Source organism: Osmerus mordax, chromosome 4 (genome assembly GCF_038355195.1).
Source record: "Osmerus mordax isolate fOsmMor3 chromosome 4, fOsmMor3.pri, whole genome shotgun sequence".
Lineage (NCBI taxonomy): Eukaryota > Metazoa > Chordata > Actinopteri > Osmeriformes > Osmeridae > Osmerus > Osmerus mordax.
This window is the reverse complement of record NC_090053.1, coordinates 5,052,565-5,067,445: the sequence shown is the minus strand read 5'-3', so window position 1 is coordinate 5,067,445 and position 14,881 is coordinate 5,052,565. Positions and strand designations below refer to the sequence as shown.

General features: G+C 46.7%; 1 protein-coding gene across 1 annotated transcript; it reads left to right on the top strand.

Moving 5' to 3' along the window:
- The first annotated feature begins 1,971 nt into the window (after positions 1-1,971).
- LOC136942057 (protein arginine N-methyltransferase 8-B) lies at positions 1,972-14,706 on the top strand. The gene is made up of 10 exons (XM_067234805.1): positions 1,972-2,109; positions 4,534-4,764; positions 5,719-5,874; positions 7,594-7,657; positions 8,672-8,814; positions 9,046-9,133; positions 10,130-10,245; positions 11,545-11,695; positions 13,294-13,415; positions 13,793-14,706. The coding sequence occupies exons 1-10, from the start codon at positions 2,041-2,043 to the stop codon at positions 13,874-13,876; spliced, it is 1,224 nt and encodes a 407-aa protein (XP_067090906.1). The 5' UTR covers positions 1,972-2,040; the 3' UTR covers positions 13,877-14,706.
- The last annotated feature ends 175 nt before the right edge of the window (positions 14,707-14,881 follow it).

The following is a 14,881-nucleotide window of genomic DNA, read 5'->3' as shown; positions in this document are numbered from 1 at the left end:
CTCTCGCTGTGGGAATGATGAAGGAATATGTTGTTACATTTTACATTACATTTAGTCATTTAGCAGACGCTCTTATCCAGAGCGACTTACAGTAAGTACAGGGACATTCCCCCGAGGCAAGTAGGGTGAAGTGCCTTGCCCAAGGACACAATGTCAGTTGGCATGACCGGGAATCGAACTGGCAACCTTCGGATTACTAGCCCGACTCCCTCACCGCTCAGCCAACTGACTCCCTTTATATTGTCTTCACATGTTGTTGTTAGAGAGAAAGAGGAACAGAGAAACCGAGATTGAAAGAGCACTGATATCACTTGTTATAACTTTATATTGTCTTCACACCACATCCAACCAAAACTTCTATTAAAAAGGTGGATGTGTTCTGACAGAAAGATATATTTGGGGGTCTTTAACAAAGGGAATATGAACATGCATTCTCCTCTGAGACCTTATCCGACACAAATAGCTGAAAGAGCAAAGAAATCACCTCTTAGAAGCAACATTTAGACTGGGGCCATTTGAACCAGATTTGTCCAAACAAGCACCAGTTTCTCAGGAAATGTTCTGAGAACATAAATACGTAGGTTCAGCAATGTTTTATGGGATTCATCAAGCCAAAATTACACATAGGCTACTGTAAAGATAAAAGAACATTCACTTGAGATGTTCCTTATTGCAACCCATGAAACACAGTGTGTGTGTGTGTGTGTGTGTGTGTGTGTGTGTGTGTGTGTGTGTGTGTGTGTGCGCGAGTGTATTTATTTGTATGCAATGACATGGACCAATGGGAGCATCAGAGAACATGGTCTGTCTGCTTGTTGCCTGCTGGCTGCTTGGAGAGTAGAGTGGCTGCCCCCTCTGATGCATTATGCAATGGATGGTGTGGGTGGCAGAGGAGCCCCTCTTCCAAAATAAACCCATCAGCAAGGGATCCTTAGCTAGCTGAAAGACCAACATGCAGACATCAATTCAGATAGTGATAATGAGTTACAGCAGTATATTGTGTGTTACATTTGAATGTAAAATTATATTTGGTCGAATTAAGTCAAAGCTACTGTAAATGGACATGGGAGAACTGAGGAGCTGTCTGGTATTATATTTATATTTTGGAAGGAGAGTGAGAGATGGAGGGGGGGGGGAGGGGGGCTACCTCCGTTTGTCACACTGAGTGGTCCAATCTGATTCATCTCATGATCAGCTGTGCAGGTGAAGCACCAAGCCGGCCGTGCTGCATGCTATCATTTGACTGTTGCATTGTAACCGGGTTACTTCTCTCATCATCGATTATTGTTGGGGTGTGATTTTAAGTTCAACTTCCATTGTGGTATTCAAGCTCGCCATGGAATCCCAAAGAATGGCAAATAAATCAAGCACAGCAACAGGAAAATTACAGTGATTGGAGCTGGACATCAGGAGAGGGGACTGTGAGTTAAGAAGTGTCATGATTGCCTTAAATTAAAGTTATTGTCATACTCTCATGCGCAGACATGGAAACATGTACGGATTGATCAAGGACGAATACACCGCATATTCAGTCCGATTCTGACACGTCGCGGGAATAAGATCTACGGTACTATGAAGACCTGGATAAAACTCTATACAATTCTATATACAGAAACAGTGTTGCAGAACATACATGTGTAAACTGCACCCATATGATTGTACTGGTCGATCTGACTGTTGAGCTTTACAGATTTCCCAAACAAAATTGCATGGATTGCGGAATATGCTCATCTTTATTTTAAACTGAAGTGATGTCAAGTGATGAACAGTTGCTTTCTAATCTCCAAGAAAGGAAGATTGAATATAGTGAACTTTTGAACTGGATTCCACAACACTTTATTTTAACAGGGGTAGCCCATTCACCTAGGACATCTCGGAATCTTATGACAGATAATTTTCTTACACGTTTTATTATTTATTAAGTTAAAACAAGATTATCAAATTATGATGAACGTACACAAGTCAAAATAACTGCTTTCAAGGGGAATCAAATCTTTTTAAAGCCTTTCATATCAAGTTGTGCAGATCTCGCCGGTTCTCATGGGAATAAAACACTCTTCTCGCTGTATGCTTCTGAGGAGAAAGATGGCGGAGTCAGAGAGCTCTGAGGTAGGTTTGAAAATAATATTACGTTATAGTTCAAAAATCTATGTTCTGACATCTTATATTTGGCACAGACGCTTTGGGGGCTTTTAGATAGCCTACACTAAACAGGCAGCTCTTTGAACAAGAATAGTCGAAGGAAAGATAACAGCTCAAACCGGCATGGAGTTGGTGTGCATTAGACTGTTTCCTACCAGTAGCCAAAATGAGTAAAATCGTCCACGACCACCAGCCACTGACTGTCAATTTCTTTCTTCTTGGGTAGAAAGAGCAACACGGGAATTTCTTACAGAAATCAATATGCTGCTTCTTAGACAATTGATCATTTTTATTGCCTAGTCATTGCACCGTCTGTGCCAGTCAAGTTTTTATGTTGCTCTGGCAATGACGCCGGTATCCTACAGTCTGTTGCTCCGTTTGGAGCTCCGGTGCTGTAGGCTAATGTGCGCTCTGCTCTGGTGCTGCAAGGTGCTCTGTCCATGGTCCTGCTGGCAGGACACTGCTGGCACCCAACGGCCCGCGTTGTTCAGATTGAACAGCCCTTCTAAAACGAGTTAAACGAGTTAATTCGGCCCAATGCTTGCTTTATTCAGAGCGCCGAAGATAAGAAAATACCAATTGTTTTAGTGCAAGTTTTTCAGAAGACTCATTTATCTCATTGGCAGTCAGTGGAGAATGTGTTGAAGGTAAGCTGACAAAGTTTAGAAATGGCGGTAGTGTGACGGTATCAACAGATCGCCCCTGGGTTGGACACCATACACACCAGCACAAATAATACAGTTCTCTGTATTCCTCTGGTTAATCTGATTGGCCAGCAGCACACTGAGGCAAGCAAGGACACTGTGATCTCTCTTTCTCTCCTCTCTTAGATTACTGAATACTGCCTTTTATCTAGCAGCATTGTAACATTTATATCCAATGTTCCACTTAACTAACCCAGACCTTCATAGATTTGCTAGAGCATTCTAAGCTTCAAGTGTGTAAAAATATCCATCCGCTAAAACACACCAGCACACACCGCACCCTGGCAGCAACAATGAAACAGCATGATAGTCAGCATGCAGCATCCTCAGATCTCTTCACTAACGCCCTCCTAAACCCCACCTCCAAGGTAGGCTGTGAAGCTGACTGCAGAGGCCAGAGGAACAGGACACAGTCCCCCCCCCCACCCCCACCCAGCAGTCCTGCTCAGGCCCACCTCTCTGACTGACTGACCGACACCAGCTCATCATGTGTTTCTCATCTCATTTGCATTTAGAAGACTGAGGAATGTTACGTGACATCCACTTGCAGAATTTGGGGGGCAGAAATATTGTACTGTAGTAAAGTAGAGATGTCGTGTGCTAAGATTTGACACACAGGCTTTTACTGTGCCTCGGTCTCCCTGTGGGACAGAGGCCCTCAGGTGCCTCTCCCACTAGGTGAATTGCAGCTATTTTTGAGTATTTACTGGCAAGGATTTCAGTGAACTGGATGATGTCTGAGGCTTCCAGCAACAGCTTGGGATTCTGAACCATCTGGAAATGGTTGTCATCAGAAATGCTCACCATGACAGATCTTGTTCGGAAAAAAGGTTTCAACTTTTATTTCGAATTGTGTGTGTCTGAAAAGAACTGCTTGGTCTGAGTGTGAATAGAACAGGTGTTTGAAGAGGCTGCCTAATTGCTACCAGCCCAGCCCATCCAGGTCTTGGCCCAGCCTGGTCTCACTGCATGGCATTAACACAAGGACAAGCCTAGATATGTGTAGCCAGTGTGTCTGCTATGCACAGAAAGACAAAGAAGAGTGCCTGACAAAATTCCTTAAAGCTAAATCAATACCACTCAGAGCCATTAGGCCAAAATGCATTGAGCTGTTTCGTTTTTCAATCTCCTGACCTCTCTGTTTGTCCCGGCACTATGTTGGAGATGGTGTGTGAGGGATGTGATGTCTCCCTCTGAGTCCTGGAACATGCCTATTGATGGGGCCATCCCAGAAGACCTTGCAGGTGACAGTCAGAGACAGCTCCCTCTTCCCGTTCCCTGTCAACAGACATATTTGTTGTCTCTAGGAATGTGGAATCTGTGGTTTCACCTGGGGTTTCCCGACAGGGGCAACATCTGACAGATAGCTGAAAGGCAATGGGAGACTGTGGGCAAGAGGTAGGAAGAGAGGGAATTAAACAGGTGCCAAGACATGAGCTGTTGTCTCGGTGTGAAGTAAATGCTAATATTAGTCCCTCTTTCAGAGCTCCCACTGAGGTAAGGGAGAGCTATCCTTTGGCCATCAGCCCTCAGAATTTGTAAAAGGGAGAAGGCCTGTCCTTCCTCACCCGGTGTTTGTTCTGTGTCTGTTCTTTCATTCTTTGTCGTTCACTTTCTCTTTCTTTGTTTCTCTCTCTCTGTCTCTCTCTGTCCGTCCTGTTTTTGTTTTCCCGCTCTTTCGCGACAGCAGCCACAGCCACAGCCAATCCGCATCATCCAGTCCCAGTCCACTCAGCCCACCCCATTGCCCAGGCCCGTGCCCTCCGTCCACCATGTGCCTAGGCCACCCCACATGCCTCACTCTGCCAGCCTGCCCAGCTGTCCCGGCCGAGGGAAGATGGCCAAGTCCCTCAACCCCGAGGACATGACTTCCAGAGACTACTACTTTGACTCCTACGCCCATTTTGGCATCCACGAGGTAGGGACTGCTCCTTTGTGTTCAGAGACCATGTGTCATGGAAGACAAATGGAGAGTGTTGTCATTACAAAGCTCTAAAGTGGGCAATGACAGTAGCGTTAGAAACCCCTAACCACTCCAGGCTTCCCTATGGTACTAGAATAATAACACTTTACTACAACTCTGTGATTTGACGTACCTACTATATTGGGTAAGGCCATGTCTATGTATAAGTCCATGGCAGCTCTATAAACCACTCTGTATTCAGAGCAGCCTTAGCTTTGTGGAGATAAGTTTTAGGGAGGTATAAATAATGCTGAATGGAAGGAGGGAGGGAGGGAAAGAGAGGGAGAGAGAGGGAAAGAGAGGGAGAGAGAAGGAGAGAGAGAGAGAGAGAGAGAGAGAGAGAGAGAGAGAGAGAGAGAGAGAGAGAGAGAGAGAGAGAGAGAGAGAGAGAGAGAGAGAGAGAGAGAGAGAGAGAGAGGGAGGGAGGGAGGGAGGGGGGCTGAGAGTAAGAGGGGCGTAGAGAGAGCTGGTTTAGAGTGTGACCCAAAGGTTGATTTTTGTTCTGTTACATTTTTAGATTTGAAATGTGTTTGCTCGACATGATTCTTTCTGCTGCAGTGTATGTGCCTGAATGACTAAAAAGGAATTAAAGGAATACTCACCATTTTTAACTGTATCTCTGTGCATGTGAGAGGTAAGGCCAGGATTACTGAAACTGCAGGGAAGAGACTCATGCCTCTCACGTCACCATCCTCAGACCTGCACCCCGTTCAGAAGGCTGGGCGTGGACATTTCATGCATCATGTTTTCCGAATATACTCCCAGAGAGATCAGGTTCAAATAATAATAAGGTTAACCTTGCGGCGCAACTGGACCAGTCAGGGTTCACGTTAGCGGCGGTGCAGTTCCAGTGCACGCGGCGGCTGCCTGTGTTTCCGTTCCCTCAGCCCGGTCATGTGTCCCTGTCAGGAGATGCTGAAGGACGAGGTGCGGACCCTGACCTATAGGAACGCCATGTACCACAACAAGCACGTCTTCAAAGACAAGGTGGTGCTGGACGTGGGCAGTGGGACAGGCATCCTGGCCATGTTCGCTGCCAAGGCAGGAGCCAAGCACGTGTACGGGGTAAGACTCTCCTGGCACTCAGGATCCGTGTGTGTGTGTGAGTGAGTGAGTGTGTGTGTGTGTGTGAGAAAGCTTGGTTCGCTGGTCCCTGGGTGTGGTGTTATCTGGCGTTGTGTCTGTGTGTGGGAAGAGGGGGGCACTGTGTGTGTGTATGTCAGCCTGGTGTGTGTGTGTGTGTGTGTGTGTGTGTGTATGTCAGCCTGGTGTGTGTGTGTGTGTGTGGGTGTATGTCAGCCTGGTGTGTGTGTGTGTGTGTGTGTGTGTGTATGTCAGCCTGGTGTGTGTGTGTGTGTCAGCCTGGTTCACTGGTCTCTGGGTGGGGTGTGATTAGGCTAAACCATCTTTATGATGCCAGGAGGCTGGGAAGCCTTCCTGGGAAGCTGCTCCTCCAGAGTGTGTGTGTGTGTGTGTTACTAGGCCGACATTTGCTTTAGGGAACAACTCATAAAGTAGGAAGGCCATGACATCTGTATGCTGCTCATTCAGGCCCAAGCTCAGGACATGTCAGGGAGAACATGTCTCCTCACGCTTGACTCTGACCAGAGGCTATGCCAGTCATGCTTTACTGGGCTGGACAGAGCAGGTATGCCCAAGGTGACAGGCCCAGTGTGCTTCAGGGGGGGAAGCTTCATCCTGGATTTACTCTCCACAGTAGACACACACACACACACACACACACACACACACACACACACACACTGGGGGCTCGGCTCAGCACACAGCAGAGAGCCAGAGGGCAGGTGAGATACACTGCAGTCTCGCTCTGTCTGTCTCTGTCTCTGTCCAGACACACAGCCCTCCCCTGGATGATTAGAAAGAGCAGTTGTGAAACAGGCACTCGGAGGCTCCCGGCCACAGGCTCCACAGAGGCATGTTGGGATGAAATCTATAGCCCCTCCACCTGGACAGTTCACCATTGATCGCCGTCTCAGCCGTCCTCCACACGAGTCCTCTCAGAAACACCAGTGTCCACTACTGACGTACGGGAGTACTCTTGGCAGAATAACCGTCTTCGATTTCACTCGGTTATTTCTGTGAGCTCAATAAATCGAGAGCATTAGCAGGGTTGTGTGTGTGTGTGTGTGTAAACTCCTGACCCCCCCCCCCCCCCTTATAGGTCAACAGTCCTGGGGTCTGGATGGTACGGCGCGCAGACACACACATGCATACTGCACACCCCTACACACATACTGACGCAGATGCGCTTAAGTGAAAACGCGCACACGCACACAACCAAGATGGGTGTTGTTTCAGTGCGGCCACTCACTGTGTGTTTTCCTTCTAACAGTCAGAAAAAAACTGTGAAAAGAGGAGGGAGGTGCTGGAGGTTGTTAGATGTACTCTTCACATGGATGTGTGAGAGAGTTAGGAACCCGAGAGAAGGCATCAACCAATCAGGGCGAGGAAACCGACTGTGTGTTAGCGAGGGGCGAGTGTGTCTCCAGGCCCTGTCTGAGTAGAGATGTTTGCAAGCTAACCTTTCTTGAGTCCATTACCTGTCTAAACAGGCGTGACAGGCAGCCTGACCCAGGGACATCACTCCTCCTGACATAGACACAGGGCTGTCACCCGGGGGGGTTGGAACATCCACAGTTACCCAACAGGACTGTTGTTGGGGAGCTACAGCATCGTTTATTGTATTGTGTGTGTGTGCATGTGTGTGTGTGTCTGTTCTCACTGCTTCCAATGTTCTGAATAGATGTGCTTCTGTTTCTGCAGATTGAGTGCTCCAGTATATCTGAATACTCTGAGAGGATCATCAAGTCTAACCACTTGGACAGTGGTAGGTAGTCAAGAAACACACACACACTCACACACTCACAATGATTTCTTGAATGACCGTCAGGAAGTACCAAGACCACAGGACTTCGGAATAAATAACATCAGACAACAAAAGCATTGTCGTAGTTCCTACAGTACTTCTCCCCCGAGAGACATTCGCAATCCCGTGGAAAGTGAAGACTTACTACAGCAATAACTTGGAACACCGAAATAACAACACTGTCAACCGAAACCTCTTCTCTGGAGCAGCATGCATGTGGTACTGAGGGTCTGGTTAAGGTAACAGAAGGGACTGCTGAAGTGAACGCTGAGCTGTGGAGCGTGAGGGTAAACCGTGAGCAGGCTCGGGTCAGGGCGGGAGCTGCGCGTTCCCGCCGAGAAAGACTTCCTGTATCAGAGGAGCTGCTGAACTCCCAGAGTGTTGCCAATTCCCCTCAGCTGGACAGCCATTCTGCCGGGCTCCTCCAGCAGAGCCGATTAGCATGGAGACCCGGAGGCCCGTTTGGGTTATGTTAGCACAGGGACAGGGAGGTGGAAGGGGTGGAGACTCACAGAGACTTCCACCCTGTGTGGGCCACACAGTTCTGCTTGTCCCTGGGGGAAGGATCTCCCAAGGGAGGCACACATAGATAATAGTGGGATGTGTTGAAACACATGTACTTTTATATAGTGTTTATAGGCATATATTGTAGGATGACACTGGAGATTTTAATTTTAATTTTTTCTTTGATGTGCTTTCATGTGTGAATATTCCATGTTAGTGTATTCAGGCAATGTCCATGGAACATATTGTTCTGGTGAATTGCAGACTTAAAGTTTTCCATATTAAAAGACTTTACAGTTGGCAATTTATATTTATAAGAATTGTGTAAATGATGAAAAATGTGCGTTGGTTTGTACGTTACAAGGTTAGGCCCTAAGCATACAGTTAGCTTCACAGCTTTCTTGCACAATCTGGCCTTAGCGTGTGCTACGATGCCACTGGAGAGCTGTAATTGTCTGCTGTGTGTTGCAGTCATCACCATTTTCAACGGCAAGGTGGAGGAGGTGGAGCTGCCTGTCGAGAAGGTGGACATCATCATCTCTGAGTGGATGGGCTACTGCCTGTTCTACGAGTCCATGCTCAACACGGTCATCTTCGCCAGGGACAAGTGGCTGGTATGGAATAGTACAGTACTCAAAGGATGGGTGTGTGTGTGTTTGGGGGGGGGGGGGTGCATGTAAGTGTGTTTGTCTGTGGGGAGAGATCCTCCCTTTGTTTGTTGATTTTTTAATGCAGAATCTGAGGTTTTAACCAAACTGACTCTCAGCCCGCTGGGCTGAGAGTGGCTGCCAGTCTGTCCTGCGCTCCACAATTGAGTCAGGCTGTTCTTCCTCCTCCCCTGACAGACACCTGGAGGCCTGATGTTTCCAGATCGTGCTGCCCTGTATGTGGTGGCCATAGAAGACCGGCAGTACAAGGACTTCAAAATACACTGTGAGTTTGAGTGCCTGTGTTTCGCTCCCCAGTTCCTCCCTGCAGAGTCTATTTGAGCTGAATTATTTCAGCTTTGCTAATGGACCGTGAATGTGGAATGCCTGCAAGACTGAACCAGACATACGCACCCACAACCCCTCCTCCTCCTCCTCACACACAAATATTCACACACACATACACATACAGGCACACACACACCAGCTGAGCATCAATACGGTCCTACACGTTTACACAAACACACACACACTCGGTGGGGATGCTAATATGTTTACCCTTTCCCTCGGCAAAGCGATGATCGATGTTTCAAGTTAACAAGCCTCTTCACCCCTGGACTACCTCACTGCAGGAGGGTGTCGTTTCTCCATGGCAGCCCAAAGACATGCTGGAACAAAGCCTCTCTGCAACACAGACACATCCAGTACACACACACACACACACACCTCCAAACATCACGTTCCAAGTAGTCTTACTCAAACGTTTCACCCATATTGTCCCCTGTCTGTTGTCCATGCAGACAGGTGGCTGTGAATGTGAGTGTCGCACGCATTGAGGCTGGGGGCTGTCGGAGACTATATCCAGTCATTAGTCCAGGTCCTCGAGGCAGGCTGGCTGGCTGTCCCACCCAGGCACTAGTCTGGGCTGCATGATGGAGCTTCAACCTGTTCATTATCCTCCTTCCCTCCCAGTCACACTCCACCACGTTCTTAATGCGATAGGATAATACAGATGCTTACCACACACTATCCTATCCAACCATGAATAATGCATGAGTTTAGCTAGAGGGAAGTGCCCATTAACGGAGGGGCATCTTGATGCTTTGTGATGACTGGAGAGAGCAGGACTGAACTGCTTAACTGTGTGACATTCAACAGAAGATCCTGTGCAACTCTGACAAAGGCTTGGGTTAGTGGGGGTGAGTACCAGAGCTGAATACATGTTGATGCATGTACATGTCTGTGTGTGTGTGTGTGTGTGTGTGTGTGTGTGTCTGAACAGGGTGGGAGAATGTGTACGGTTTTGACATGACTTGCATCCGGAACGTGGCAATGAAGGAACCATTGGTGGACATAGTGGACTCCAAACATGTGGTCACCAACTCCTGCCTGGTCAAGGTAAGCAGAAGAGGAAGAAGCTTTGCTCAGCCACAGGGAGGAGAGAGAGGAAGAGACTGAGATTTGTGAGTCTGGACTGGATTGGTGGACGAGGGTTTGGAGAGGGACTGTTTGTGAGTTGGTCAGTTAGTTGTGTGTTCTGGAGAGAGCACACTGTCGGTCATCTGGTAGCATCTTGTAAATGTTGCAGTGTCATGTAAAGAGTCCATCTTTATAATAAGAGATTAGATTTTTGTCGCTTGAAAAGCTTGATTTGAATCTATGTTTTTGGTACAGTAAGTTGACTGAATGGATAACTGAATTCATTCCATGTATCTCGTACACATCTATTAGGCAAATAATCATTCAATTTCAACAATGTAATTACTGAGTGTCAAGGGTTTATAATGAGTCAGTGGAGGAACTGGAGATGTCTGGACTGTGTGATGGGTGTCAGTGGGAGGATGAGCAGAATAAGCCATGTTGGTGCTTAGGGACCCACTGTCTGGGAAACGGACAGTAGGAGACCATGCTCTTAGTTGTTACTGCTGCCGGCCTGATATCAAAACAGTGTGTTTTTCGAAAGATGTTTTCCTTTTGGAGACCCAGCTAGCCTCATCCACTACACAGCAAGCGAGGCTTTAAATGACGTGATTTATGTCTGTAAGGTGATGGAAAATGATGTTTTGGCCCCGACTGGGCTTTGTGTGTGTTTACCTGTTTTACTTGGTTTATGTGGAAGGAATTTAATGGGGTTCTATGGAGATTGAGGGGGTAGGTGGAGCGGAGCGGGGGTGGTGATAGTCAGGCCAGGCATAGGCGTGGTTTGACTGTCCCCAAGCTTCCATCAGACTTTAACAGGACCTGGGTGGAGAGGCGCAGACCAGATGGTCTGGGACGCTGTCTGCTCCAAAGACCCAACTCTTTTTTTCACTTTTTTCCTGTCAGTACCCACACTAGGGCAGGAATCATGTTAGCATTGATCAACCGTTTTCTATGTTGAGAGCCCTATACAGTAAGGTTAACAGGCAGAACAATGTCCCAGACCTCATAATGTGTTGTTTTAAACAACCTGTTAGTTTGTAAGAAGTGAAAATGGACTACCTCTAATGTGAAGGTGAAGTCAAAACACAACAGTGTGCTAAACAGGTGCTCAGTACAGTATGAACTGCAGCTTTGTAATTAGTTTGGTATGTTTCGCATGAATATGTGTACAGGGTTCAGAGCTGGCTCCTGGGGAGCATAGAATTCAAAATCTGCCTTCACTTCGAACACACCTACCGTAGGAGTGATTCTTTATGGCTCTGCTTTTCTCTGCAGGAAATAGACATCTACACAGTGAAGACTGAGGACCTGTCCTTCACGTCCGCCTTCTGTCTGCAGATCAACAGGAACGACTATGTCCACGCTCTGGTCACCTACTTCAACATCGAGTTCACCAAGTGTCACAAGAAAACTGGCTTCTCCACCGGTGAGAAAACCAGCAACTGGATCTTGTCAGTCACCTCATCCACACAGACTGGCCTATATAAAGCCAGCGTGACCTTTCTGACTGGTGTCAAATACCACAGTAGGCTGCCTTTACAGAGGACTTAAAGACTGGTAAGACCTCTTCAACCCATTGGATATCCAGGCAGGAGTTTATTCCCAGTGTTGCTGGGACCCCAGGTAGTGATTCTCTTCATCGGAAGTGTACTAGCAGTAAATAGCATGTGTGATCCCACTGGCCTGGTTACAAGACTGCTATCCCAGTTCTCAAAGCCTCTTGCCTTACCAAAATAACGCGGGAGGCTGTTGTCCAGACAAAGACTTTCCACTACTGAGCTATGTATTAAGGCTGAGGTTGCTGCACTACAGCAGAACACACTGATATCTGAATACATTATAACAACTTAGTGCTCTTAGTGTTTTATGGTCATGGTCCCCAGAAAGTATAAGCTGTGTTTTTCTGGAATTTATAAGTGACTGACCTCTAGTGGTGACTTTGTAGACAAAAAGATGACATGTCTGGTCTGAACTAGGCAACGTTTTTACCTGTATCCAAATTAACACATGACAGTTGAATGACTGTCCGTAACTTAGTCACCCGTATGGCAACGTGACAGTGACATGTTGGTAAGTAAGCATTTGCAGTCTCCTTTGTCCTCTAAATTGATTCCTGTTTATCTATCATAGTCCAGGGCCGATAGCCAGCTTGCCTGTGATAAACATCTAAGGACCTGAGAACTTCCATTGATTCTCTATGCTCTCCTTCCTGGAGGACATTAGCTGCTATTGAGGTTTATGTTCACACACACACACACACACACACACACACACACACACACACACACACATACACACACAAACAAACAAACAAACACACATTTATACCCACCCAGTCATACACACACAGACTCAGATACTCAGATATCATCGGCCAGGAAGGCCAGTAACTGTTCCTCAGGAAATGTCATCTCACCTATAACATTAGCATACCAAATATCCACGACTGTGCTGGTGTATGGTGCCCTGCTGGCCGGCTGGTCTTTGATCAGCAGATTTCTTTTAAAGCTGGTCGTCCAGCTGCCCCTGGGCATCCAGATGAATCTCCTATTGAATGGCTTAAACCTTTGAGTGGGAGCCAAGCTGAATGAACCGGCGGGGATGCAGGGGGCGCACCCTTTTGTTTAGCCGTGTGGGATCAGCTATCAGCACTGTGCAGCTGGAGATTAGCATTCGGTCTCCCTCTCACACACACATATACTCGCACACACTTAAGTTGACCACGTGCTGCATACTAGGTGGAGGCACTGGCTTAAACCACTGTGTAGGGGTGAAAGTAGCAGTGTTCAGTTCCACTCAGTCTGTGGGTCTTATCAGAGCTGTCAGACTCATAAACCAAACTTGGAGGTAAGGTATGTCTTATCTGGCATACAGCAGCCCTATAAAGATAACAGACACTACCTTTCTGGCAACAATCAATAGATGAAGTGCTATCTAAATTCCGACTGAGGTATGTGTGTGTGTGTGTGTGTGTGTGTGTGTGTGTGTGTGTGTGTGTGTGTGTGTGTGTGTGTGTGGATCCAGCCCCTGATGCCCCGTACACTCACTGGAAGCAAACAGTGTTCTACTTGGAGGACTACTTGACAGTTCGCAGGGGGGAGGAGATCATTGGCAGCATCGCTATGAAGCCCAACGAGAAGAACATAGTGAGTCCCTTCACTGCCTCTCCAGACACTGGAACTAAGGCTGCTCGCATGAAACTTTCTGGTTCTCTTGTTTTCTCTCTCTCTCTCTCTCTCTCTCTCTCTCTCTCTCTCTCTCTCTCTCTCTCTCTCTCTCTCTCTCTCTCTCTCTCTCTCTCTCTCTCTCTCTCTCTCTCTCTCTCTCTCTCTCTCTCTCTCTCTTTCTCTTTCACACACACACACACACACACACACACTCTCTTTCACTGACAGGATGGGAAAGTCACACTGAATTGTCTCTCTATTCCCTTTTGACTCTTATATTCTCTCTCTCTCTGGCTCTGAGACCGTCAGTGATATATTATTAATAATACATTTGCATCCTTTCCTCCCTTGTACAGCGTGACCTGGATTTCACATTTGAGCTCGACTTTAAAGGACAGTTGTGTGAGGCAGCCATCTCCCATGACTACAAGATGCGCTAGGTGGCCAGCAGGGGGCGACAGTGCTGAGAGCGGCCCGGCCAACCTACAGAGGGGGCTGAGAGCACCTGCCTGGAATACACTGCGCCGCGAGAGGAGCCATTGAGAGAGGGAGAGGTAGATGAATGGATGAGACGATAGACCAGATAGGATGATGCTCACGTCAGAAGAGCATCACAGCTGAAAGGCCCGTCAAGCAATATCAGAAATCCTCCACTGGCTACTAGCTACTAGGCTGACTGTTTTTTCAGAACAACTTTGAATGTAACACCTTTTGAATCAGAGAATGTTCTTCTATGGTATTTATGAATGTTATTCCGTATGTAAGAGATCATCTTGTTTTTGATTTGTATTGAGTTATTGGTCTTTGTTCTTCTAAAATAATATAACCACAGACATGAAGGAGGTTCCTTTGCACTTCTAAATACATTTACATATATCTCTGTGGAAGAGATGTTAGCTCCTGTGTTTAACGGCTAACTGGAATCTCCACTCATTTGTTATTGTACATGTATTAACTTTAGGATAGACATTCAAAAATGAGTTAGTATTTCCATCAATTAAGCCTTTGCTCTTTTGATTGTTTAAAAATCATGTTGACTTTGTGTGTAAAGTACAGCCATTATTCAAGCCAAGGAAAAATCATTGCATATGTGTCTTGTGAACGTTTGTTTGTCTTTGCAATCAAGTGATATACTGTAACTTAAGGGAGTGTGCAATGTAGTGTCTGAAGACTCACAATATGTATGCACAGTTTGCACTCCAAAGGGAGCTTTGTGCTCTCTTTGTGAGTGAACATTGTCAGTATGTCAGGTGGTCTAACTGTCCCTTCTCCAAATACCAAGATAAAGATTTGGACTTTTACAATGACATCCTGTTATTCATTCTTAACAACATACATCAATGTATCAGTGTTTAATTGTGGCTTTGTTACACCAGTGGTCACTGCTTGTCACTTACCCTATCATCTACACTAGATCCACACAGGTAAGCCCCTCTGGTACCATA

Bases quoted from the DNA above. Each gene is read 5' to 3' on its own strand.
- LOC136942057 (XM_067234805.1), top strand. From the start codon at position 2,041: ATGGGAATAAAACACTCTTCTCGCTGTATGCTTCTGAGGAGAAAGATG. The intron at 7,658-8,671 runs GTAGGTAGTCAA...TGTGTGTTGCAG, and splicing joins GTCTAACCACTTGGACAGTG to TCATCACCATTTTCAACGGC. The intron at 9,134-10,129 runs GTGAGTTTGAGT...GTGTCTGAACAG, and splicing joins CAAGGACTTCAAAATACACT to GGTGGGAGAATGTGTACGGT.